Consider the following 27791-nt stretch of genomic DNA (forward strand, 5'->3'; position numbering starts at 1 on the left):
CAGCGTACTCAGGACAAACTGGACAACAATATTTGGGGTCCAATTTCTCCTATTATCCTTGGCAAAATAGGAAATTCCAGGCTAAAAAATCATTTTTGAGGAAAGAAAAATTATTTTTTATTTTCATGGCTCTGCGTTATAAACTTCTGTGAAGCACCTGGGGGTTTAAAGTGCTCAATATGCATCTAGATAAGTTCCTTGGCGGGTCTAGTTTCCAAAATGGGGTCACTTGTGGGGGAGCTCCAATGTTTAGGCATACAGGGGCTCTCCAAACGCGACATGGTGTCCGCTAACAATTGGAGCTAATTTTCCATTCAAAAAGTCAAATGGCGCGCCTTCCCTTCCGAGCCCTGCCGTGCGCCCAAACAGTGGTTTACCCCCACATATGAGGTATCGGCGTACTCGGGAGAAATTGCCCAACAAATTTTATGATCCATTTTATCCTACTGCCCATGTGAAAATGAAAAAATTGAGGCGAAAAGAATTTTTTTGTGAAAAAAAAGTACTTTTTCATTTTTACGGATCAATTTGTGAAGCACCTGGGGGTTCAAAGTGCTCACTATGCATCTAGATCAGTTCCTTGGGGCGTCTTGTTTCCAAAATGGGGTCACTTGTGGGGGAGCTCCAATTTTTAGGCACATGGGGGCTCTCCAAACGTGACATGGTGTCCGCTAAAGAGTGGAGCCAATTTTTGATTCAAAAAGTCAAATGGCGCTCCTTCCCTTCCAAGCCCTGCCGTGCGCCCAAACAGTGGTTTACCCCCACATATGAGGTATCAGCGTACTCAGGACAAATTGGACAACAACTTTCGTGGTTCAGTTTCTCCTTTTACCATTGGGAAAATAAAAAAATTGTTGCTAAAAGATAATTTTTGTGACTAAAAAGTTAAATGTTCATTTTTTCCTTCCATGTTGCTTCTGCTGCTGTGAAGCACCTGAAGGGTTAATAAACTTCTTGAATGTGGTTTTGAGTACCTTGAGGGGTGCAGTTTTTAGAATGGTGTCAATTTTGGGTATTTTCAGCCATATAGACCCCTCAAACTGACTTCAAATGTGAGGTGGTCCCTAAAAAAAATGGTTTTGTAAATTTCGTTGTAAAAATGACAAATCGCTGGTCAAATTTTAACCCTTATAACTTCCTAACAAAAAAAAATTTTGTTTCCAAAATTGTGCTGATGTAAAGTAAACATGTGGGAAATGTTATTTATTAACTATTTTGTGTCACATATCTCTCTGGTTTAACAGAATAAAAATTCAAAATGTGAAAATTGCGAAATTTTCAAAATTTTCGCCAAATTTCCGTTTTTATCACAAATAAACGCAGAATTTATTGACCTAAATTTACCACTAACATGAAGCCCAATATGTCACGAAAAAACAATGTCAGAACCGCTAGGATCCGTTGAAGCGTTCCTGAGTTATTACCTCATAAAGGGACACTGGTCAGAATTGCAAAAAACGGCAAGGTCTTTAAGGTCAAAATAGGCTGGGTCATGAAGGATTTAAACTTTTTTCTGTCTTTTCATGACTATGAAAATTGTACATTCACATTGAAGGCATCAAAACTATGAATTAACAAATGTGGAATTATATACTTAACAAAAAAATGTGAAACATCTGAAATTATGTCTTATATTCTAGGTTCTTCAAAGTAGCCACCTTTTGCTTTGATGACTGCTTTGCACACTCTTGGCACTCTCTTGATGAGCTTCAAGAGGTAGACACCGGGAATGGTCTTCCAACAATCTTGAAGGAGTTCCCAGAGATGCTTAGCACTTGTTGGCCTTTTTGCCTTCACTCTGCGGTGCAGCTCACCCCAAACCATCTCGATTGGGTTCAGGTCTGGTGACTGTGGAGGCCAGGTCATCTGGCGTAGCACCCCATCACTCTCCTTCTTGGTCAAATAGCCCTTACACAGCCTGGAGGTGTGTTTGGGGTCATTGTCCTGTTGAAAAATAAATGATGGTCCAGCTAAACGCAAACTGGATGGAATAGCATGCCGCTGCAAGATGCTGTGGTAGCCATGCTGGTTAAGTATGCCTTCAATTTTGAATAAATCCCCAACAGTGTCACCAGCAAAGCACCCCCACACCATCACACCTCCTCCTCCATGCTTTACGGTGGGAACCAGGCATGTAGAATCCATCCGTTCACCTTTTCTGCGTCGCACAAAGACACGGTGGTTGGAACCAAAGATCTCAAATTTGAACTCATCAGACCAAAGCACAGATTTCCACTGGTCTAATGCCCATTCCTTGTGTTCTTTAGCCCAAAAAAGTCTCTTCTGCTTGTTGCCTGTCCTTAGCAGCGGTTTCCTAGCAGCTATTTTACTATGAAGGCCTGCTGCACAAAGTCTCCTCTTAACAGTTGTTGTAAAGATGTGTCTGCTGCTAGAACTCTGTGTGGCCTTAACTTGGTCTCTAATCTGAGCTGCTGTTAACCTGCGATTTCTGAGGCTGGTGACTCGGATAAACTTATCCTCAGAAGCAGAGGTGACTCTTGGTCTTCCTTTCCTGGGGCGGTCCTCATGTGAGCCAGTTTCTTTGTAGCACTTGATGGTTTTTGCCACTGCACTTGGGGACACTTTCAAAGTTTTCCTAATCTTTTGGACTGACTGACCTTCATTTCTTAAAGTAATGATGGCTACTCGTTTTTCTTTACTTAGCTGCTTTTTTCTTGCCATAATACAAATTCTAACATTCTATTCAGTAGGACTATCAGCTGTGTATCCACCAGACTTCTTTCAACACAGCACAACTGATGGTGCCAACACCATTTATAAGGCAAGAAATCCCACTTATTAAACCTGACAGGGCACACCTGTGAAGTAAATACCATTCCCGGTGACTACCTCTTGAAGCTCATCAAGAGAATGCCAAGAGTGTGCAAAGCAGTCATCAAAGCAAAAGGTGGCTACTTTGAAGAACCTAGAATATAAGACATAATTTCAGTTGTTTCACACTTTTTTGTTAAGTATATAATTCCACATGTGTTCATAGTTTTGATGCCTTCAGTGTGAATGTGCAATTTTCATAGTCATGAAAAGACAGAAAAATCTTTAAATGAGAAGGTGTGTCCAAACTTTTGGTCTGTACTGTATACTCACACAGACAGACACACACACACACAGCACCACTCACCTCTCCGCACGTTCTCCGCAGCATCGTCATCGCCGGCAGCTTTCTGTCTGACACAGAAGCGCGCTGAATACTGACGTCAACCACCCGTGCTGCTGGGTCAGACAGGAAGCGCGGGCAGGAAGTAGGACTGATCTCTGCAGCTCCGCTCCGCTGCCATTTTCTCCTGTAGGCAACGAAGCTGCAGGGATCGCCAGATTGCCCTCAGTGTTAGCCACCCAGCAGGGGCCCCCCTCCACCTCCAGGTCTCGTTGTAGCTGCACCAGCTGCACTTGCGGTATGTGTGCCCCTGGTTCACACAGTGAGCATTTTCAGCAGATTTTTCTGCAGCAAACCCCGAATGTTGGCAGGAAAAACGCTGTGTGAAACATACACATTTTTTATGCGTTTTTTTCCCCATTGAAAAATATTGAATGAATTGACAAACTACAGATTTGAAAAAACGTTGGATTGTTCAAATCTGTAATGAAAAAATGAGCAACGTGTGCAAGAGATTTCAGAAATCTCATTCACTTTTGTGCTACAGTAAAACAGGGTGGGTTTTTTCTGTGGCAAAAACACTTCTAGAAAAACTTGTCAAAACTGTGTGAACAAGCCCTAACTCATCATGTCATAGTCTATGCACAGAGTGGTAAAGCACTTGTGTCTACAAATATATGTTTTTATATTGGGGCATTTACATCTATAATAAAATGTACTGTTTGTTTTATTTTGCATAGGAGGCTAGATGGTATGAAAGGTTACACTTTTGATGTATTTCTTTATTATCTGTTTGGTTGTACATTTACCTCCCACTGTATCCACTTGAAGTCGACATGTAGATATATAAAAACACATAAGGAATATACTGAATCAAATACATTATATTATGAAATGAATCTGGTTACACAGAAAGAGTGGTGGAACAGGCAAGGGTAAAGGATAAAGAAATAAATAAAAACCCCTGCTTCAGTGATGTCCCACAAATTACATTTATCACCCATCCAAACGGTGATAAATCTCTGATTGCTGCAGGTCTCACTGATGGGACTCTCACAGTTCAGTAATTCGGGCTGCTGATCCCCAGTTCTTTCTCAAGGTGTTAGGATTTAATGGAGAAACATGATTCTACATTACTGAACGACTGAAATAAATAGCTGAAAACTATCTTAGATTATGCAAACCTGTGCTGCTCTACTAAATCTAATTTCAGTGAGAAATAGTGAGAGATCAGGATATAGCCATCAGTGGAGATTCTCTGTAATTGCAAAAACCCTAGACACTTGCATACTTACCGTATTTTCCGGCATATAAGACGACTTTTTAACCCCTGAAAATCGTCCCAAAAGTCGGGGGTCATCTTATACGCCGGGTACAAGTGCAGGGGGCGATCCTGGATGGTTCCCAGGGTCTGAAGGAGAGGAGACTCTCCTTCAGGTCCTAGGATTCATATTCATGCAAAAAATAAAGAATAAAAATAAAAAATATGGATATACTCACCCCTCCGATGGACCCTGGCTCTCAGCGGTGCAAGCGTCTGCCTCCGCTCCTAAGAATGCAGTGAGTGAAGGACCTTCGATGACGTCGCGGTCACGCGACCGCGACGTCATGGCAGGTCCTACACTCAATGCATTCTTAGGAACGGAGGCAGACGACAGCAGCGCTGAGAGCCAGGGGCCATCGGAGGGGTGAGTATATCAATATTTTTTTATTTTTATTCTTTATTTTTTACATGAATATGGATCCCAGGGCCTGAAGGAGAGTCTCCACTCCTTCAGACCCTGGGAACCATACGCACCGCACACGCCGTATAAGATGACTGGGTGTATAAGATGACCCCCATCTTATACGGTGGGTATATCCCAAATTCCATATTTTATATGGAAAAGTTGGAGGTTGTCTTATACGCCCAGTTGTCTTATACACCAGAAAATACGGTAAATGGATTTTCCCACTAAACACATTTATCACCTATTGATAGAATGTCTGATAAATGTATGAAAACTGGGGGTCCAACAGCCCTGTAAATCTTACCCATACTAAGAATGGGGGTCTCAAAGTGCCTGTGTGAATAAAGTGGTAGCGTGCATGCACAACCTCTTGTCCATTCACTACTGTGAGTTTAATGGAGATAGCTGTTCCTTTATGGCCATAATATCATCAAAAAGTTAATTTATTTCAGTTCTTCAATACAAAAAGTGAAACTCATATTATATAGCGTCATTACAAACAGAGTGATCTATTTCAAGTGTTTATTTCTGTTAATGTTGATGATTATGGCTTACAGCCAATGAAAACCCAAGTGTCATTATCTCAGTAAATTAAAATAATTAACAAAAACATCTGCAAAGGCTTCTTAAGTTTTTAAAAAGTTCCCTTAGTGTGTTTCAGTAGGCTCCACATGGGGAAGACTGCTGACTTGACAGAAGGCAGTCATTGACACACTCCTCAAGGAGGGTATGCCACAAAAGTCATTGTTAAAGAAGCTGGCTGTTACAGAGTTATGTATCCAAGCATATTAGTGTAGAGTAGAAGGAAAAAGTGTGGTAGAAAAAGGTGCACAAGCAACTGGGATAACCATAGCCTTGAAAGGATTTTTAAGAAACGGCCATTCAAAAATTTGGGGGCAATTCACAAAGAGTGGACTGCTGCTGGAGTCATTGCTTCAAGAGCCACCACACACAGTCGTATCCAGGACATGGGCTACAAGTGTCACATTCCTTGTGTCAAGCCGATCATGACCAATAGACAACGCAAGAGGCGTCTTACTTGGGCCAAGGAGAAAATCGGACTGTTGCTCAATGGTCCAAGGTGTTGTTATCAGATGACAGTAAATTTTGTATTTCATTTGGAAATCAAGGTCCCAGAGTCTGGAGGAAGAGTCGACAGGTACACAATCCAAGCTGCTTGAGGTCTAGTGTGAAGTTTCCACAGTCAGTGATGGTTTGGGGAGCCATGTCATCTGCTGGTGTAGGTCCACTGTGTTTTATCAAGACCAAAGTCAGCGCAGTTGTCTACCAGGAAATTTTAGAGACTTCATGCTTCCTTCTGCCGACAAGCTTTTTGGAGATGAAAATTTTGTTCTCTAGCAGGACTTGGCACCTGTCCACACTGCCAAAAGTACCAATACCTGGTTTAAAAACACCAGTATCACTGTGCTTGATTGGCCAACAAACTCACCTGACCTTAACCCCATAGAGTATCTATGGGGTATTGTCAAGACTCAAGAGGAAGATGAGAGACACCAGACCCAACAATGCAGACGAACTGAAGGCTGCAATCAAAGCAACCTGGGCTTCCATAGCACCTCAGCAGTGCCACAGGCTGATCGCCTCCATGCCACACCGCATTGATGCAGTAATTGATGCAAAAGGAGCACTGACCAAGTATTGAGCGCACTTACTGAACATACATTTCAGTAGGCCAACATTTCGGATTTTAAAATCATTTTTCAAGCTGGTGTTATAAAGTATTCTAATTTACTAAGATAATGACTTTTGGGTTTTCATTGGCTGTAATACATAATCATCAACATTAACAGAAATAAACACTTGAAATAGATCACTCCATCTATGTAATATATGAGTTTCTCTTTTTGTTTTGAAGAACTGAAATAAATTAACTTTTTGATGATATTCTAATTTTGTGAGAAACACCTGTAACTGTTGCAGTTGCTTCCCATGTGAACTAGTGTTCCTTTACTGCTCCATTCACACCAAGCACATGGATAGGTGATAATAGGTGATAAATGTATATAGTGTAACAGTCCCGCTAATGATCCAAGATATGTATTTACCATAGTATTCAACATGTATATAAACATTTTAACCATGTATTCAGTACATGGTTACAGTACTCTGTAGTCTATCAGTCTCTGCTGAGACTTTGTTATATGTAATCTGCACATAAATCTGTCTTTCCTTTGTTTTTTTTGTTAATTTTGTTCATGTTTTTGTTCAGTTGGTCTTGTTCGTGCAGCTGTTTGTGTGGCCATGGAAAGGGAAGAACGAGAGACACTGGCCGCCTCTACGATTTCTATATCTTTACAAGTTAGACAGGCGACCAGCTTTTCTCTTGATGCGCTTGATGCAAAGAAAAATTCATAGGAAGCCCCTGCAAGGAAAGCACCCAAAATGGGACCAATCCAGTACACCTAGAAAGAACCAAAAATTTAATTAGTTTATGAGTAATTCGTTTATGAGGTTTTGAATATTAATGGAAAACTGTAAATAAACACCAATAACTTGGAGCACGCAAAGAAAGAAAAAGAAGTATGCAAGTGTCTATACCCCTACCTACCTACCTGCTTCATTTATATTTATACAGGTTGCCTCCACATCTTTATGTTTTCATACATCAATGATCCCTTGGTTGTGCTGTAGTATGCTACATATATTTTTCTTTAATTTTTGCACATATTCCTGTGTTATTCCCTTTATATTTGTGCAAGGATGATTATTTTTTTTTATAAGTACATTGTTCATTGTAATGGTGTACTTATTCAGTTTATATCTGGGTACTGTATCTATTTTATTCAGGCATTTAAAGCTTTGTTGTGCTGAATGATTTAGCACACACCAGAACTTTATCACATTCGGTCAGACATAGTTATTGGTGGGCTTTCTGTTATATTTGGCATTTATATTGTACTTACAGTATATCGTTTATTTTCATCCGTTTTAACTCTATAGCTTTCCAGCTTCTTACCTGTTTTTTTATGTGCATGTTTGTTTGGTTATCTGTTAATACATATTTATCTATTACGGTATATTCTTGAAGGTGGATCCCCTGTTTTTTGCATACTTCTTTTTCTCTTTCTTTACAAATTGTTATTTACGGTATGTGCAGGATAATCTCTTTTCATCTAGTGGTGCCCTCCATATTTATTTAATTGAATTACCGTAATTTGGAGTATAACACAATTATTCTCTAGAATGCAATGTAAAAGTTTTGAATCAATAACTCTGGTATCAACAGGAAAACTAAAATTGACAATTGTTTAATAGAAACAACCATTAGAAAAGGTTGAGGTTGACAGGCCAAAGAAATACGCAGCTTAGCCATCCAGATTGATTAACATCTAATATGGCTGCAGGTGACAACAGTTTCACACCTGAATGTCACAGTAGGTAAGGCTAATTTCACACTAGCGTCGGATTCGGCCCGTCGCAGTGCGTCGGGCCGAGATTCCGACGCTAGCATTTGATGTGCCGCACAACGGGTGCAGCGGATGCATTTCTCCGGTGCATCCGCTGCCCCATTGTGAGGTGCGGGGAGGTGGGGGCGGAGTTCCGGCCGCGCATGCGTGGTCGGAAAAGCGGTCAATCGGCAGCAAAAAACTTTACATTTAACGTTTTTTGCTCCTGGCGCTCCGCCACAACACAGCGCAACCGTCGCACGACAGTTGCGACGTGTGTCAATACGTTGCAATGCGTTGGTAATGTTACTCTATGGTGTAAAAACGCATCCTGCAAACAACTTTGCAGGATGCGTTTTTTCCCCTAAACGACGCATTGCGACGTATTCAAAAAAACGCCAGTGTGAAAGTAGCCTAAGCATATATATCTATATGACTGAAGAGCAATATATTCATGTAATATGCAGCATATAATATACACTGCTCAAGAAAATAAAGGGAACACTAACACTCCATATCCTAGATATCACTGAATGAAATATTCCAGTTGTAAATTTTTATTCATTACATAGTGGAATGTGTTGAGAACAATGAAACCTAAAAATGATCAACATAAATCACAACTAATAACCCACGGAGGTCTGGAGTTTGAATGATGCTCAAAATCAAAGTGGAAAATGAAGCTAAAGGCTGATCCAACTTCAGTGGAAATGCCTCACGACAAGGAAATGATGCTCAGTAGTGTGTGTGGCCTCCACGTGCCTGTATGACCTCCCTACAACACCTGGGCATGCTCCTGATGAGGTGGCGGATGGTCTTCTGAGGGATCTCCTTCCAGACCTGGACTAAAGCATCTGCCAACTCCTGGACAGTCTGTGGTGCAATGTGAAGTTGGTGGATGGTGTGAGACATGATGTCCCAGATGTACTCAATCTGATTCAGGTCTGGGAAACAGGCGGGCCAGTCCATAGCTTCAATGCCTTCATCTTGCAGGAACTGCTGGCACACTCCAGCCACATGAGGTCTGGCATTGTCCTGCATTAGGAGGAACCCAGGGCCATCCGCACCAGCATATGGTCTCACAAGGGGTCTGAGGATCTTATCTCGGTACCTAATGGCAGTCAGGCTACCTCTGGCGAGCATATGCAGGGCTGTGTGGCCCTCCAAAGAAATGCCACCTCACACCATTACTGACCCACTGCCAAACCGGTCAAGTGGAAGGATGTTGCAGGCAGCAGATCACTCTCCACGGCATCTCTAGACTCTGTCACGTCTGTCACATGTGCTCAGTGTGAACCTGCTTTCATCTGTGAAGAACACAGGGCACCAATGGTGAATTTGACAATCCTGGTGTTCTGTGGCAAATGCCAAGCGTCCTGCACGGTGTTGGGCTGTGAGTACAACCCCCATCTGTGGACGTCAGGCACTCAGACCATCCTCATGGAGTTTATAACCTTTGTGCAGACACATGCACATTTGTGGCCTGCTGGACGTCATTTTGCAGGGCTCTGGCAGTGTTCCTCCTGTTCCTCCTTGCAGAAAGGCTGAGATAGCGGTCCTGCTGCTGGGTTGTTGCCCTCCTATGGCCCCCTCCACATCTCCTGGTGTACTGGCCTGTCTCTTGGTAGCGCCTCCAGCCTCTGGACACTACGCTGACAGACACAGCAAACCTTCTTGCCACAACTCGCATTGATGTGTCATACTGGATGAGCTGCACTACCTGAGCCACTTGTGTGGGTTGTAGTGTCCGTCTCATGCTACAATGAGTGTGAAAGCACAACCAACATTCAAATGGGACCAAAGCATCAGCCAGAAAGCATTGGTACAGAGATGTGGTCTGTGGTCCCCACTTGCAGAACCACTCCTTTATTAAGTGTGTCTTGATAATTGCCAATAATTTCCATCTGTTGTCTACTCCATTTGCACAACAGCATGTGAAATTGTTGTCCAACAGTGTTGCTTCCTAAGTATACATTTTGATTTCACAGAAGTTTGATTTACTTGGAGTTATAGTCTATTGTTTAAGTGTTCCTTTTATTTTTTTGAGCAGTGTATATCATCTTTATTATTAGCACTGACTTACCCAGTGGTGCTCCCAAATTCCAGAGATCAAAGCTGGACCAAGGGATCTAGCTGGGTTCATGCTTCCACCTGAAAAGTGTCCCTGGGGGTAAATAGAGGAGAAACTAAGAACATGTATAATTTTCTAGTGGCCTGGTGCTGCAGTCACTGCCCAGCTGCTGTAACCAAATTGAAATGAAGAGTCATCAGTGACCTCCATTTTTAGGGATTGGGCTATGATCTGTTCTACTGAGGTGTCAATTCCGACACATGCTCACTCTGTGCTCCCTGCTGTATATTTCTTTGAACTTGCACTGACACTGTGCTCCCTTGCTGGTTCTAAATGGGGTGAAGAGAGTCAGTACACATTGAAAATGAGAGAAAGCAACAAGCGAGGAAAACAGAGACCGACTCTCAAAACCGTATCAGGACAGTAATATCCATTTGAAGGGCTGAGCTGGTCCCTGTTCTCTTTGCGCACCGCGCACTATTTTTCAATACACACTGACATTGTGCTTGTAGCACCGGCGCCCATACCTCCGTAGGGGTCCATCGGGATCCCTGCTCTCGGTCCGCTCCCCGCTGCCTGACCTCGGTCCCTGGCTCTCTTTCAGCTGCTGCTTCCTGGAGCGCAGCCAGCAGGTCTGCGGGTATGACTCTGAGGGCGCACGCGCTCCCTGTCTCTTAAAAAGACACACATTTTTCAAATATGCCCCAAACCAATGATAGAATAGTGAGTACTATTTCTGGCGCCTCTCCAATAGGGAAGGTGCCGGAGCAACAAGTGCTTCCTGTTGCTAGCTTCCGGTTCCCTGTACTGTCGTGCCTGCGTTCTGTCTGTGTACCGTCAGTGTCCGGCCAGTATCCTGCTAACACTGTTTGTCTCAGACTGTCTGCCGCTTGTTACTTCGCTACCCAGGACAATACCTGTGCTCCCGTCTTGTTCAACTGTTCGTCATTCCGGCATCCAGGATGACATCTGTACTGCCAGTGCCAGCTTCATCTTACTCAGCCTCTTGCTGTCAGTCTACTCACCGCTACCTGCTATCCCAGCCAGTCCACCTGTTCTGCTGGGCCCGCTGCCACGTGTCCGGGGTCTAACTGGAGGTAGCACCTGCGTCCCTCGGACATTCCAATCTGACCCTGCTCGAGGGGTCATACTATGGGTTTCTGGAGCTCGCATAGTCACGCCCCCTGAGGAGCCCCCAGGGCTGTGGTCCAGTGGTTCCTCTAAAATAGCAATAAACGAATATACACTGCAACATCTGTGCCTCCACTTCCATTTGCTACAGTGCTCTCTTGCCAGCTCATCACTTGTGCTGTGCAGATTGCATTGTACTCACTTGTAGGCCGGAGGCCTCCTCTGTATCCACAACCTCAGTTCCACGAACAGCCGCACACACATCAGGGGACACCCAGTTCCTTTTAACAAGTTCAACTTTACTAGGCAGTTCAAGTACATCTGTCTTTAACACAGAATATCTGACATAGCACATTCACCACTTTCTACGGCAACCTAATACACTTCCATCATTTGCTTACATTCATCTCAGACTATCCCTATGCTTGATCCTCCTTTTAGCCCCAGGAATTGCTAGTCCAGCACTGCAGTATTCTCGAGATCCGCTATGTTTCCCTCATGCGGTTCCACATCCAACTTCATCTGTACGGAAGCTCTTCATAGCCCCCGACTTGAGCCGTAATTAGAGTAATGTCCACAGGGAGATTTGTATAACCTCATACCGCCAGAATGATTTTGTCCACCCCATGCTTCTTGCCCACTGCCACTTTAACTTGACCTTGTCTTCAACGAACACACTAACTAACTGATTAAACCAGGAAGTGGTTCCCTTTTTCTGTCCCTAACCCCTCCCACTGTGGGCTAGACCAATTATTAACTGTCTCTTTACTCTGTCTGCCCCCGCAGTCTGTTGCTGGGCAAACATAACCTTTCACCTACTTAACTACAGTCGCTATCTCCTAACAGTATGCACTAAGCATATTTCACTTACAGTGCCTATCACACTCTATATTATATATTTTCCTATACTTTCCCTATACCTGTGCTGAGTATATCTGAGTCACCCTAGGCATTATCTTCGCAATTACCCACACAGTAGCATCAGTACCTACCACACTATGCATTATTCACATTACTTATATATTACACATTTGACATGACACAATAAATCGTAGTAAAAACGCACAATACTATTCACATTATACAGCGGCTGTCTTCTGGGGCAGTGAAAGTGCAGCTCACTTTTACATATGCGTCAAAATTAATAACCGACGCATGCTCAGTAGAGCAGGGACTAGCCAAGACCCTCACATAGATGTCACTGATGAGACTTTATTTCAGGGTGGTAACAGCAGCTGGGACATTAACTTTAGCCTCGGCTCCCTGATGAAGTCCCATTTGGGAATAACCAGTCGTTGCTGGGATATTCATATTTGAAGTCAGAAAAAAAACCTACAAAAAAACTTACAAAGTTAGAGTAAAGACAAAAAGAGTAGGGGATTTTGAATTGAAGTACATTGGAAAAATGGTTAGATTATTATGGGTTTTGGACAACCCCTTAAAACCACAAAAAAAGGATGTCCTGTTACATCCCATTTTTAGTAAATTTCCCACGACAGACAATATATATGAATGAGAAAACCCCGTCATAAACCAATGTATTTTTGGCATATAATTTAGCTGCATTTCCCATTACCACTGATATCAAAAGTGATCCAGGTAGGTTGTGCAAATTTTCAGGTGTTATTTACAAACTAGATGGTGGCCCGATTCTAACGCATCGGGTATTCTAGAATATGCATGTCCACGTAGTATATTGCCCAGCCACGTAGTATATTGCCCAGTCACATAGTATATTGCCCAGTCACGTAGTATATTGCCCAGTCACATAGTATATTGCCCAGTCACGTAGTGTATTGCCCAGCGATGTAGTATATTGCACAGCGACGTAGTATACAGCACAGAGCCACATAGTATATTGCCCAGCACATAGTATACAGCACAGAGCCACGTAGTATACAGCACAGAGCCAGGTAGTATATTGCCCAGTCACGTAGTATATTGTCCAGTCATGTAGTATATAACACTGCCCACACAGTATATAACAGTGGCCACGTAATATCTAGCACAGCCCACGCAGTACATAACACAGCCCACATAGTATGTAACACTGGCAAGGTAGTATATAGCAGCCACGCAGTATATAATACAGCCCACGTAGTATATAGCAGTGTGGGCACCATATCCCTGTTAAAAAAAAAATAGTTCTATACTCACCCGCTGGGATCCAATCCAGCGAAGCTCTCCCAATGCGCGCGTGGCTGCCGCCATCTTCCGTTCCCAGCGATGCATTGCGAAATTACCCAGAAGACTTAGCGGTCGCGAGACCGCTAAGTCTTCTGGGTAATTTCGCAATGCATCGCTGGGAACGGAAGATGGCGGCAGGCGCGAGCGGCTCGGCGGACTACGGAGGGTGAGTATAGCAGGATTTTTGTTTTTTTATTATTTTTAACATTACATTTTTTTACTATTGATGCCGCATAGGCAGCATCAATAGTAAAAAGTTGGGGACACACAGGGTTAATAGCGGCGGTAACTGAGTGCGTTACCCGTGGCATAACTTGGTCTGTTACCGCCGGCATTAACCCTGTATGAGCGGTGACCGGAGGGGAGTATGTGGGCACCGGGCAGTGACTGCGGGGAGTAAGGAGCGGCCATTTTCTTCCGGACTGTGCCCGTTGCCGATTGGTCGTGGCTGTTTTGCCCAATGAATATCCGTGACAGACAGAAGGACAGACAGAAAGACGGAAGTGACCATTAGACAATTATATAGTAGATTACTTTTAAGATGGACAGTATTAAAGTGACCGACCAAAGGACAGCAACTGTTTCTCCTAGAAAGCAGACTTTTGCTACATTTTAAGTCTATAAGGAACTATCTTGTATCTATTTAGTAGTGGTGTACCTTTAATAGTGCCAGACTACCGCTATGAGGCTCATGGGTTGGGGTAGCTCAGTGCTGAACTGGACTGCCCCATTGTTAGAGTCTTGATTTCACCTTTATCTGCATCCTTAAGATACAGGTACAGTTGAATTAATTGGTAAAGCAGGGCATCATCAGCCTGTGAGTTTTGGTGAAGCAGGCATGATGGCAACTGAAGATCACATGGAGCCACACACACTCACAACAGACTGGAGCAGCACATTGGGAAAATGCAACTAGGTGAGTATTTTTTTGTTATTATTTTGTCAATTTAGAACTGTGTTAAGAGGCACTGTACAGTAGATCCATATAATGTGTGTTTGTGGGAACTGTGGGGGCATTCTAATGTTTAAAGGTCACTGTGGGGCACGTACTGTGTTGGAGGGGACTGTGAGGCCTCATTATTTATGTGGGGGCATCATATTGTGTGTATGAGGGTTATTGTTGGAGCATCATTTTGTGTTGGGAAGCATAGTGGAGGCATCATACTAAGTGGCATTATACTATGTTGGGACACTGGTGTCATCACACTGATTTGGAGGCCTCATACTGAGGTCGAGCAACTTTTGGGGATCTGTATGTTTTGGAGCACTATGGAGGCATCATATAAACTTAGGAGGTATTGTGTGGCCATCCTTCAGTATGGAGCACTGTGGGGGCATCATACTGTGTGTAAAAGAATGTACTGTTGGTGAATTCACTGTGGGGGCATCATACTGTATGTGGGGTTGCATTTCTGGGGCATCATACCGTATAGTGATCATGAACGGGGTGCAATTACTGTGTAAATGCCACAATACATGTCCTTCTCTCGGTCTTGAAAAATTAGGAAGTTCGCAATTGTGTGACTGCGCCTATAGTTGTACTCAAAAGTTTATATACCCCGGCAGAATTTTTGCTTTCTTGGCCTTTTTTCAGAGAATATGAATGATAACACCAAAACTTTTTCTCCACTCATGGTTAGTGGTTAGGTGAAGCCATTTATTGTCAAACTACTGTGTTTTCTCTTTTTAAATCATAATGACAACCCAAAACATCTAAATGCCCCTGATCAAAAGTGCACATACCCTGGTGATTTTGGACTGATAACATGCACAGAAGTTGACACAAATGGGATTGAATGGCAGGTAACATCTTCACCTGTGACCTGTTTGATTGTAATCAGTGTGTGTGAATAAAAGTTGAGTAAGTTTCTGGGATCCAGACAGACTCTTGCATCTTTCATCCAGTCACTGACATTTCTGGATTGTGAGTCATGGGGAAAGCAAAAGAATTGTCTACGGATCTATAGGAAAAGGTAGTTGAACTGTATAAAACAGGAAAGGGATACAAAAAGATATCCAAGGAATTGATAATGCCAGTCAGCAGCGTTCAAACTCTGATTAACAAATGGAAAATCGGGGGCTCTGTAAAAACAAAAGGTAGACCAATAAAATGTCATCCACAACTGCCAGAAAAATTGTTTGGGATGCAAAGAAAAACCCACAAACAACATCAGCTGAAATACAGTACTCTCTGAAAACTAGCATTGTGGCTGTTTCAAGATGCATAATAAGGAGGCACTTGAAGAAAAATGGGCTACATGGTTGAGTCGCCAGAAGAAAGCTATTACTGCGCAAATGCCACAAAGTATCTCACCTACAATACGCAAAACAGCACAGAGACAAGCCTCAAAACTTCTGGAACAAGGTAATTTGGAGTGATGAGACTGAAATTGAACTTTTTAGCCACAACCATAAACGTTACATTTGGAGAAAGGTCACCAAGGCCTATGATGAAAGGAACACCATTCCTACTGTACAGCACGGAGGTGGATCGCTGATGATTTGGGGATGTGTGAGCTACAAAGGCACAGGACACTTGGTCAAAGTTTAAGGAAAGATGAATGCAGCACCTTATCATCAAATACTGGAGGTAAATTTGCACTCATCAGCCCGCAAGCTGCGCTTTGGACGTACTTGGACGTTCTAACATGACAACAAGACAAAACACAAGGCCAAGTCCACCTGTCATTGGCTACAGCAGAACAAAGTGAAGGTTCTGGAGTGGCCATCTCAGTCTCCTGACCTAAATATCATTGAGCCACTCTGGGGAGATCTCACGCGCGCAGTTCATGCTAGACAGCCCAGGAATTTACAGGAACTGGAGGCTTTTTGCCAAGAAGAGTGGGCAGCTTTACCATCTGAGAAAATAAAAAACCTAATCCACAACTACCACAAAATACTTCAAGCTGTCATTGATGTTAGAGTGGGCAATACACGGTATTAAGAAATGGGGTATGTGATCTTTTGATCAGGGTCATTTGGATGTTTTAGGTTGTCATTATGATTTAAAAAGAGAAAAGACAGAATGACAATAAATGGCTTCTCCTAACCACTAGCCATGAGTGGGGAAACACTTTTGGTGTTATCATTCATATTCTCTGAAAAAAGGCCAAGAAAGCAAAAATTCCGCAGGGGTATGTAAACTTTTGAGCACAACTGTATGTGTCATGATCATGTCTGACCTTTTTTTTTTTTTGAGAAGGCCATTTTGGGCTTTTAGTATGGGGCGTCAAGATTTTTATATATGTTCCTGCTCCCATTAAAGCTGATCTTCGGTAAGGATGTTAAGGGTAGCATATTAAACGCATAATTGTGTTATGTCTCTGCACAAAATGGCACAAAAGACATACAGCCATCTTTATTTTAGTGACACAGGAGTGAGGAAAGCAGGACACTCCACAATGCAGACTGTCTAGGGTACTGATTAGGAACCCTGTAGTAAAACACAAGGTTTGCGTGCACATGGCTGTCATTGTAAATGATGGGTCTTGTTAAACTACCACCACAGACACACCAGTCCTCTACAGTAAATATGGGCTATTGATGTTTTACCCTTGTGACATAGTTTTTATGTGTAGATTTAGTGTTTGGATGCTTTCTATTTGAATATGTTATTTTTTTTAATACAAGAGATACCAGTTACACATCTTACCGCTGCTAATCCTCCTGCTGTTAGCGAGAAACCAATGGCAAGGCTTCCTGGCTCTGTAATATCTCTACGCCGTCGATCATCCACAGCAAAAATTGTAAAAGCCAACTGGAAGGTAGATATAATTTCCATCCCGAGAGCTTGTCCTGCATTTCCTTCACTACTCACCTGCAAACAGAGGACAGATAAAGAGCAACATTTTTGGCATACAGTGGGGAAAATAAGTATTTGATACACTGCCGATTTTGCAAGTTTTCCCACCTACAAAAAATGGAGAGATCTGTAATTTTTATCGTAGGTACACTTCAACTGTGAGAGACAGAATCTACAAATTAAAATAAAAAAAAATCATATTGTATGATTTTGAAATAATTACATTTTATTGCATGAAAAAAAGTATGTGATCACCTACCAACTAACAAGAATTCTGGTTTTAACAGACCTGTTAGTTTTTCTTTAAGAAGTCCTTCTACTCTGCACTCATTACTTGTATTAATTGTACCTGTTTGAACTTGTTACCTGTATAAAAGATATCTGTCTACACACTCAATCACACTCCAATCTCTCCACTATAGCCAATACCATAGACCTGTCTAAGGACACCAGGGACAAAATTGTAGACCTGCACTTGGCTGCGATAGCCTACAAGACAACAGGCATTTGCCTTTTTACTTATTTATTTTCATTAGGGTATATGCACACATTGCTTTTTCTGTGGTTTTGCTTAGGACAATAGGCAAGCAGCTTGGTGAGAAAGCAACAACTGTTGGCACAATTATTAGAAAATGGATGAAACAAAGATGACTGCCAATCTTCCTCGGTCTGGGGCTCCATGCAAGATCTCGCCTCGTCGGGTAAGGATGATTCTGAGAAAGTTCAGGAATCAGCCCACAACTACATGGAAGGACCTGGTCAATGACCTGAAGAGAGCTGGGAACAAAGTTTCAGTGCATCCTGTACCACCTGGCTCTTCTCCAGGTGACTTCCCCAATTTGGGCTAAAGATCACAATGTCATTCAGATAAGTGGCAGCATAATTTTAGTGAGAGGCTAGGAGCCGGTCCATGGTCTGGAAGGCAGCTGGGGCTCCCTACAGACTGAAAGACATCCTGGTGTATTGAAAGCACTTGTCAGTTGCAGAGAAAGCCATCTTCTCCTTTGCACTTGGGACATTAGAATTTGCCAGTACCCTTTTGTTAGGTCCAGAGTGGTGATATATCTGGCTGACCATAGCCTCTCAATGAGCTCAACGGATATGAGTCTAACTTGGACACCTCGTTTAGCTTTCTGTAGTCGTTATGGAAACACCACTAAGTCTGGCTTTGTCACAAGGACAATGGGCCTGGACCAGCCGCTCTTTGACTGCTCATTGACTCCCAGGCTCAACATTCTCCTCACCTCCTTGTAGATCACCTTTCGGCGGGCTTTGGAAATCCGATATAGCTTTCGGTTCACCCTCACATGTGGTTCCATCAGGATTTCATACTCCACAACCTGCATACAACCTGGTAATTTCAAAAACAGGTCCTGATTCCACTGAGGCAGCTCTTGGCACTGTTGGTTCTGGGCTGGTGGCAGTGTCTCTGCCACTGTAATATCCTCGACCCTGGCTTCAGGATTGACCCTCAGGCACGTAACTTCCACCGGTTCCCTATCTTGCCATGTTTTGAGCAGGTTAACGTAGGTACACTTGGCATGGCTTTCTTCTCCCTGGTTGGTGGACCTTGTAGTTGACGTCACTCAACTTTTCGACCACCTCATATGGCCCTTGCCACTTGGCCAGGAACTTACTTTTCACTGTCGGAATCAACACCAACACCCTGTCTCCAGGACTAAACTGTCTTAGTCTCGCTGCCTGATTGTAGACCATATCCTGGATTTCTTGTGCTTAAAGGAGGCTCTCCCTCTCAATCGGTATGACCGCTTTGATTCGGTCCTGTATATGGATCACATGCTCGATGATGCTCTGGTGGGGAGTAACCTCTACTTCCCAGGTCTCCTTTGCAACATCCAGAAGTCCATGAGGGTGCCGTCTGTATAGCAGCTCGAACGGTGAGAACCCTGTAGAGGCCTGTGTGACTTCCCTGATAGAGAACAACAGGTAGTAGGTAATCCCAGTCTTGGCCATCCTTCTCCACCACCATCTTAAACATGAACTTCAAGGTCTTGTTGAACCTCTCCACCAAGCTGTCTGTGGATGGTATACTGATGTCCGTATTTGTGTAACCTGGAGACCATTACACAATTCCCTCATCTCTTTAGACATAAACAGTCTCTTAGTCCATCAGGTTCTCCTTTGGCAGTGTAATAAACTTAGTGATAAGTGCAGTGAAGATCAGCATCATGGGTCAGAAAAGAGGCCGAGAGACAATAGGTTAAGAGTTCAAGAATATTTATAATGATATGCAGGTAAACAGCTATGGCACAGCAGGTTAGTAGCAGACAGCTGAATAAGCAGTAAGCACGTGTACAGACCGTGGAAGTCCAAGTATGTCAGGTCCGGGGAGCGGGAGACCAGACCAGGCCTCCTAGCAGGGAGCAGTCCAGTGGCAGAGACGAGTGCAGAGCAGATCCAGGGAAACAAGTCTTTGCAATGAAGAGATGTATAACCGGAGACAGACGGGGTATCCCAAAGTAACGAAGAAACCAGCAAGATAGCAGTTCTTCCAGCTTGATCACAAGTCAGAAACAAGATACTCAAGCAATGAGTATATATACAGAGCTCCCTTAAATACACCACAGACAGGAACAAGGAAAATCTGACAGGAAACAAGATGGCCCCCGTGAGGCCAATGACTCCATCTTAGGTAAGGGCAAAAGTAACTGAACTGAGGGCAAACAGCAAACAGAAACAGATATACAGTCCAAGTCCTTATAGGCAGGCCCGTCTGGGAAAAAATATGGGCTAACTCTCGAGCTATGCTCCTGGCGGAAGAGTTTCTCAGGGGTACCACCTCTGGGTATCGTGTTGAATAGTCCATCAGTACTAGGATGTATTGGTGCCCCCTGGCAGACATAACTATGGGATCTACAAGGTCCATGGCAATCCAGTCAAATGGCACTAGGGGTCTTTGAAAGTGGGATTGTTACACCATTCAATACTTACCTCTCTGGCCGACGTGCTCCCAACGCTCCTCCTTTCTCCTCTCCATCTGTATTCCCTGGTGTTTGTCCCTTCGGCAGTCCGCGCATGCGCAGACGTGATCCTCTCACCGCCGGGGCTTCTGGGAGGTCGTGACCCACTGGCTCCGCCCCCAATATGGCGGTGCTCGTCAGGTATTTCTCTCTTGCATCTGACTGGGTAAGACACCTTTGCGTCTATTGCGTTTGCTGGTTATTTCCAGCATCACCTTAGGTTCCTAGGCTCCGTGCATCTCTTGCTTTGTCTCTAGATTGTCTCAGTTTGCTGTGCCTTCCAGTTCCGTGTTCCTGCTGTGCCTTCCAGTCCCGTGTTCCTGCTGTGCCTTCCAGTTCCGTGTTCCTGCTGTGCCTTCCAGTCCCGTGTTCCTGCTGTGCCTTCCAGTCCCATGTTCCTGCTGTGCCTTCCAGTCCCGTGTTCCTGCTGTGCTTTTCAGTTCCGTGTTCCTGCCGTGCCTTCCAGTCCCGTGTTCCTGCCAGTCCTGTGTTCCTGTTGTGCCTGCTAGTTCTGAGTCTCCGTTGTTTTCGTCTACGTGTGCCTTCATCTTTCCGGTCAGTACTTAGTCTTTTACTGCCCCTATCTGTCCAGTGCCTCTGCCATTCTAGCCTTTTCAGTAGCTTCATCTTCCCTCCGTCTTCCGTTCTCTGTTATGATATGGTGGTCTAGGAGCAACATGGAACGAGCTCTGAAGGAAGTGGTAACTGTACTGACCGCAGTCCCTAAGCTCAACACAACACTAGAAGTAGCCGTGGAATGCTCCTAACTCTCCCTAGGCATCTCGTCACAGCCTAAGAGCTAACTACCCCTAAAGAAAGAAGCAGGAAAGCTATCTTGCCTCAGAGAAAATCCCCAAAGGATAGATTAGCCCCCCACAAATAATGACTGTGAGTGGAGAGGGAAAAGACATACACAGAATGAAACCAGGATGAGCACAGGAGGCCAGTCTAGCTAAATAGATAGGACAGGATGGAATACTGTGCGGTCAGTATAAAACACTACAAAAATCCACGCAGAGTTTACAAAAAATCTCCACACCTGACTAAAGGTGTGGAGGGCAAATCTGCTTCCCAGAGCTTCCAGCAAGACAGAATTAATTCACACTGATAAGCTGGACAAACATAGAAAGCACAGAATGGATAAGTCCACAATCTATGGACAGAAAAGAGCAAGCAAAAACTTAGCATAGCTGAACTGGTCAGGATAACAGGGAACTCCAAAGAGATGTGAATCCAACCAGGAACCATTTACAAGTGGCACTGGCTGAAGAAAGAGCCAGGCCTAAATAGCCGAGCAGAAGAGACGATAAGTGGAGGCAGCTGATGACAGCTAACTCCAAGGAGCAGCCATACCACTAGAAACCACAAGAGGGAGCCCAAGAGCAGAACTCACAAAAGTGCCACTTACAACAAATTGAGGGAGCCCAAGAGCGGAATTCACAACAGTTCTCTCTCTGTTCTACCTTCAGACGCCCCTTTGGCTCCGGCAGTTGCGGCTTCACCCTCTTCGGGCCTATGCCTAACACTCCCTGTACAGGGGGCACCATCTGGTTCACTCGCCCTCGGGGGCTCTGAAGTCGTGACCCAGAGGGTCCACTTCCTAGTCCTGATAGTACGCAAAGGCCATGGATCCCGCTGGAGCTGCGGCTGCTCAGAAAGAGCTTGTTTCCCTAAGTGTTATGAACAGGTAATTCAGAACCACAATGGACATTGAAGTTCAGAGCACACAAAGTGACCTGACAATTACCAAAAACAAAGGACGAGCTCTGAGACGTGGGAACTCTGCTAACCGCAATCCCTAATCCTAACACACCACACTAGAGGTAGCCGTGGATTGCGCCTAACGCTCCCTATGCACCTCGGCACAGCCTGAGAAACTAACTAGCCCTGAAGATAGAAAAATAAGCCTACCTTGCCTCAGAGAAATTCCCTAAAGGAAAAGGCAGCCCCCCACATATAATGACTGTGAGTAAGATGAAAATACAAACACAGAGATGAAGTAGATTTAGCAAAGTGAGGCCCGACTTACTGAATAGACCGAGTATAAGAAAGATAGCTTTGCGGTCAACACAAAAACCTACAAACAACCACGCAAAGGGGCAAAAAGACCCTCCGCACCGATTAACGGTACGGAGGTGCTCCCTCTGCGTCTCAGAGCTTCCAGCAAGCAAGAAAAACCAATATAGCAGGCTGGACAGAAAAAATAGCAAACAAAAATAACACAAGCACAACTTAGCTTATGCAGGATAGACAGGCCACAGGAACGATCCAGGAGGAAGCAAGACCAATACTAGAACATTGACTGGAGGCCAGGATCAAAGCACCAGGTGGAGTTAAATAGAGCAGCACCTAACGACTTAACCTCATCACCTGAGGAAGGAAACTCAGAAGCCGCAGTTCTCTCTCTGTTCTACCTTCAGACGCCCCTTTGGCTCCGGCAGTTGCGGCTTCACCCTCTTCGGGCCTATGCCTAACACTCCCTGTACAGGGGGCACCATCTGGTTCACTCGCCCTCGGGGGCTCTGAAGTCGTGACCCAGAGGGTCCACTTCCTAGTCCTGATAGTACGCAAAGGCCATGGATCCCGCTGGAGCTGCGGCTGCTCAGAAAGAGCTTGTTTCCCTAAGTGTTATGAACAGGTAATTCAGAACCACAATGGACATTGAAGTTCAGAGCACACAAAGTGACCTGACAATTACCAAAAACAAAGGACGAGCTCTGAGACGTGGGAACTCTGCTAACCGCAATCCCTAATCCTAACACACCACACTAGAGGTAGCCGTGGATTGCGCCTAACGCTCCCTATGCACCTCGGCACAGCCTGAGAAACTAACTAGCCCTGAAGATAGAAAAATAAGCCTACCTTGCCTCAGAGAAATTCCCTAAAGGAAAAGGCAGCCCCCCACATATAATGACTGTGAGTAAGATGAAAATACAAACACAGAGATGAAGTAGATTTAGCAAAGTGAGGCCCGACTTACTGAATAGACCGAGTATAAGAAAGATAGCTTTGCGGTCAACACAAAAACCTACAAACAACCACGCAAAGGGGCAAAAAGACCCTCCGCACCGATTAACGGTACGGAGGTGCTCCCTCTGCGTCTCAGAGCTTCCAGCAAGCAAGAAAAACCAATATAGCAGGCTGGACAGAAAAAATAGCAAACAAAAATAACACAAGCACAACTTAGCTTATGCAGGATAGACAGGCCACAGGAACGATCCAGGAGGAAGCAAGACCAATACTAGAACATTGACTGGAGGCCAGGATCAAAGCACCAGGTGGAGTTAAATAGAGCAGCACCTAACGACTTAACCTCATCACCTGAGGAAGGAAACTCAGAAGCCGCAGTACCACTCTCATCCACCAAAGGAAGCTCATAGACAGAACCAGCCGAAGTACCTCTCTCGACCACAGGAGGGAGCTTGGCCACAGAATTCTCAACACCTAAGCCCCAGAACAGGCTAAAGTCCTGACCTATTTTTACCGGGTGTAGCAAGTCCTTATCCACTCTGATCTCATGCGACTCAGCCCAACAGATCATTTTGATAGGCACTCTGGCAAAGGGGTAGTCCTTAGCATCCTCATGAATACAGCAGATGCCTATGTGTCTTCTGGGGATCAACTGGGGAGGGAGTGTGGCCCTTACCAGGGTCACCAAACTCCCCGAGTCCAAGATTCCTCATACCAGTACCCCATTTATTGTTATGGGAGATGCCTGCGGACCCTCACTGGGTTGATAGTCCACACTACAGTAGGGGTAGGCATAGTACGAGCAGTGCCTCCCCATGCTACAGTCCATCTGGCTATATGACCAGGACAGTGACATCTCCAGCAGAGCAAGTCTTTTCCGCAGACTTTGGCATCTGCTCAGCGACCCCTTGTGATCACGACTCCCAACAGTGGTGGCTCTACTAACCCTTTTTGGGATTTGAGCTCCCTCTGTATGAGGATTCAACACCATACGACTTAGGGACCTCTTGACCACCTGGTACCTTTCTACTAAGCCAACTAGGTCATCCATATTTTGGGGATCCCCCTGGGCAACCCAGGTCTGCAACAGGCTGGGAAGGGAGTGGATAAATCTGCCCATTACAACCCACTCTACCATCTGGATTGGGGTGGAGGACTCCGGCTGAAACCACTTCTGTATCAGATGCAGCAAATCAAACATTTGGGTGCGAGGAGGTTTATCACTGCAAAGTGGTAGAGCCTTTGAGCTCGGACAGACATAGTCAGCCCTGAGCCTGCCAGTATATTAGTTTTTAATTTGGCATATTTCCGGGCATCTTGTAAGGCCAACACCTCAGCCCACTTCTCTGGCTATGTCACGGACATAGTTTGTGGAACCACTGTGCCACAGACCGCGGAGAGCCAGGAGGGGCGTGACTAAGCGAGCATCGGACTCTTCACTAGAGCCTCTGATGGTGAGGTTAGACTTGGCTCCCGATGAACACCAAGTGCCACTCCAGGACAGACCAACTATCACGCAGCAGATGGACCCTGAAGGACAGACTGGATGGAGCAGCAGGTACAGCTTGTATCAGAGTGCAGCTGACCAAGTTCGTATCCAAGTGCAGAAGGCAGGATTTGCATCTGAGTGCAGCAAGCAGGATTTGTACTTAGAGCACAGCAAACAGGGTTTGCACTGGTATGCGACCTTTCTCAACATAGACTGTAAACAGGAAGGTTGCTCAGGCACCTCCCCAGTGGAGAGGAAGCAATATTTACATAATGCCTCATAACCATTGGCTGGGCAGGAAATAGCAAGTGCACGCGCTGGCTCATCAAGTGGGCGGGAGCGCACGCACACATGCCCTTAGAGCATTGCTAGAGACCCGACTGGAAGTGCTGCTGGGAGTTGGTGACTCTAGGTTCAGCACCTGTTCACAGTTAGTCTATGTTTGGATGTGACGGTCAGTTTTTTGAAGTTTGTATTCATTAGCCTTCTGACTGAGCACTCCTCCTTTTAGCCACAGGTGTTTTTAATCACAGTAGGTCCACTACCCCTCCACAGAGAGAGAGATTTTTAGTCAAAGAGAGTACGCCCTTTTAGGTTCCCATTCAGATGAGGACTTTATTCTCAGAGAGGAAAGGCATTGCTAGGACCTTGTATACGAGAAATGCTTTAACGTGGCTACAAGGTACACATAAATTGGCCAATTTATGCGCTAAACTTTCTCAATTTTTCATATTTCTAGTGCAGTAATGCAATTCAATTTTCATGTTTCATGTTTGCAGGTTTTGGCGCCACAGTGTGCTGCCTTATTTATTTGACTGTATACGAGTTGGTGACTCTAGGTTCAGCACCTGTTCACACTTAGTCTATGTTTGGATGTGACGGTCTGTTTTTTGAAGTGTTGCTGACAGACTCTCCTTATGTCAGGTATAGTTGTTCTTTTTGTTTTACATTTTCCTCTCTTCTCTTGATTGATGGATAAATAGGCATATAAATAGAATATATATATAATCTTTTATTTAACAATATAATTTACATTTGCATTTTAATATATGCACACTACTCAGCATATGGTTTATGTAGTATATTCTGAATAATCTCTGGGACAATGGAAGGAAAACAATACAGGATTTTTACTGATACTACTGGTTGGTACAAATCACCGATCACTCAATGTGATGAGATGTCAAGCAGATCAGAACTCTGGAGCTATACACTACTTTCATTCTAGACCAACCAAGAGTATATGTTATGAGTAAATGGCTAACCACCATTTGTGAAACAACATAATAACGTGCTGCAGATGTAAGTCCTACTATATTATTGTGTCCACATTATCGTTATTCATATAACTGTGCATTAAGATATCAGTGACCATACAATTTTCCACTGTACTACCAAACAATTCAATTTCTGCTAGTTTAACTTTAAAACTCTCTTCCTGTAAGAACAACAGTCACCGAAAGGGACAACATTGCTAGTCAATGGCCTTTATGAGACTTTGATGGTGAAGGTCATATGATGGATCCAACAGTACACTATGGCTTCTATTATATGTGAAACTATGTAGGGAAAAGGACATCAAAGGGTAGCCAATAGTGATGAGCGAATATACTCGTTACTCGAGATTTCCCGAGCTCGGAGATTTAGTTTTTATTGCCTCAGCTGAATGATTTACATCTGTTAGCCAGCATAAGTACATGTGGGGATTTCCTAGCAACCAGGCAACCCCCACATGTACTTATGCTGGCTAACAGATGTAAATCATTCAGCTGAGGCGCTGAAAACTAAATCTCTGAGCACTAAAAAATACTCAGAGGTCACCCGAGCGTGCTCGGGAAATCTCGAGTAACGAATATATTTGCTCATCACTAGTAGCCAAAGTTTCAGACTGCAAACTCACTAGCAGAACTACTTTTCCATGCAGTTATACTCAATGTAAATACATTCAGACTACAATTTTCAAGTGCATTTTTTAGTCTCATATGTTGTCACTTTTCATTACTGGATCTATTATTATTATTATGTTTGCTTTTTATAGAGTTGTATTACTTTCAGCATAGCACTATTCACTATGTCTTATTCACATTATTAGTGATACACGCTTTTGAGATATTTGGTTTACATTGGGGAGGATAGTTCTGCTCTTTCACCAATGATTTGGTGTTAGGACTTACGGGATTACAGGTGCCTTATGCGCATGTCCCCGGCGTTATGGAGTCGGATGCATTGCCAATGGCGCTGGGTTATGACGCTTGGGTTCCAGTGACGTCATCACGACGGTTGCTGTGACCCACAGCGTTTTCCTTGCCGAAAGTAATGCAATATCCGGCACGCATCGCCGGATACATGCGCCGATACTAGGGGCACCTATGGGACCGTTATATAAACCTCTGCCTGATACTTGACACTACCGCACTTTGATAAAGCTCAGGCGAAACGCGCGTCGTTGGTGGAGAGGCATGTGTTCCTGCCCGATCACCTGTATGGGTAAGCACTTTGGGGAAAGAGGACAGTATTTTTAAGCATAAGGCTACGTTCACATTAGCGTTATGCTAATGTGCGTCGCTGTTGCACGTAGGGGACGCGTGCGTCTTTTTGCACGCGTTTTCCGACACGTGCATCGTTTTAGACGCTAGCGTCGGACGCAAGAAAACGCTACAAGTTGCATTTTCTGTGCGTCCGATTTCGTCAAAAAACGACGCACGCGTCGCAAAATGCAACAGCGACGCGACGCTAATGTGAACGTAGCCGAACATATACATTGAGCAATAGGATTTTTACCCCCTTGATCCCCTTTTGGGAAGTAAAAAGCACTAGCACTTTACATTATACCCCTATTGGTTTTTGGTCAGGACACACCAGCCGTTTTTCTACCTGATCCTTCATTGTCTGTGTCTCTTTGATTTAA

General features: G+C 44.2%; 1 protein-coding gene across 2 annotated transcripts in view; it reads right to left on the reverse strand.

The window, feature by feature from the left end:
- Positions 1-6631: 6631 nt before the first annotated feature.
- Positions 6632-27791, reverse strand: part of LOC138672270 (aquaporin AQPAe.a-like) — a 97893-nt gene continuing 76733 nt past the window's right edge. For both annotated transcript variants that reach the window (XM_069760233.1, XM_069760232.1), the window contains 3 exons: positions 17294-17458; positions 10336-10416; positions 6632-7268 (listed from right to left, as the gene is read on the reverse strand). In XM_069760233.1, the coding sequence (XP_069616334.1) occupies positions 7050-7268; positions 10336-10416; positions 17294-17458 (465 nt within the window). In that variant the 3' untranslated portion in view covers positions 6632-7049. The remainder of the gene's footprint in view (positions 7269-10335; positions 10417-17293; positions 17459-27791) is intronic.

The sequence above is a fragment of the Ranitomeya imitator genome, chromosome 3 (genome assembly GCF_032444005.1).
Source record: "Ranitomeya imitator isolate aRanImi1 chromosome 3, aRanImi1.pri, whole genome shotgun sequence".
NCBI lineage: Eukaryota > Metazoa > Chordata > Amphibia > Anura > Dendrobatidae > Ranitomeya > Ranitomeya imitator.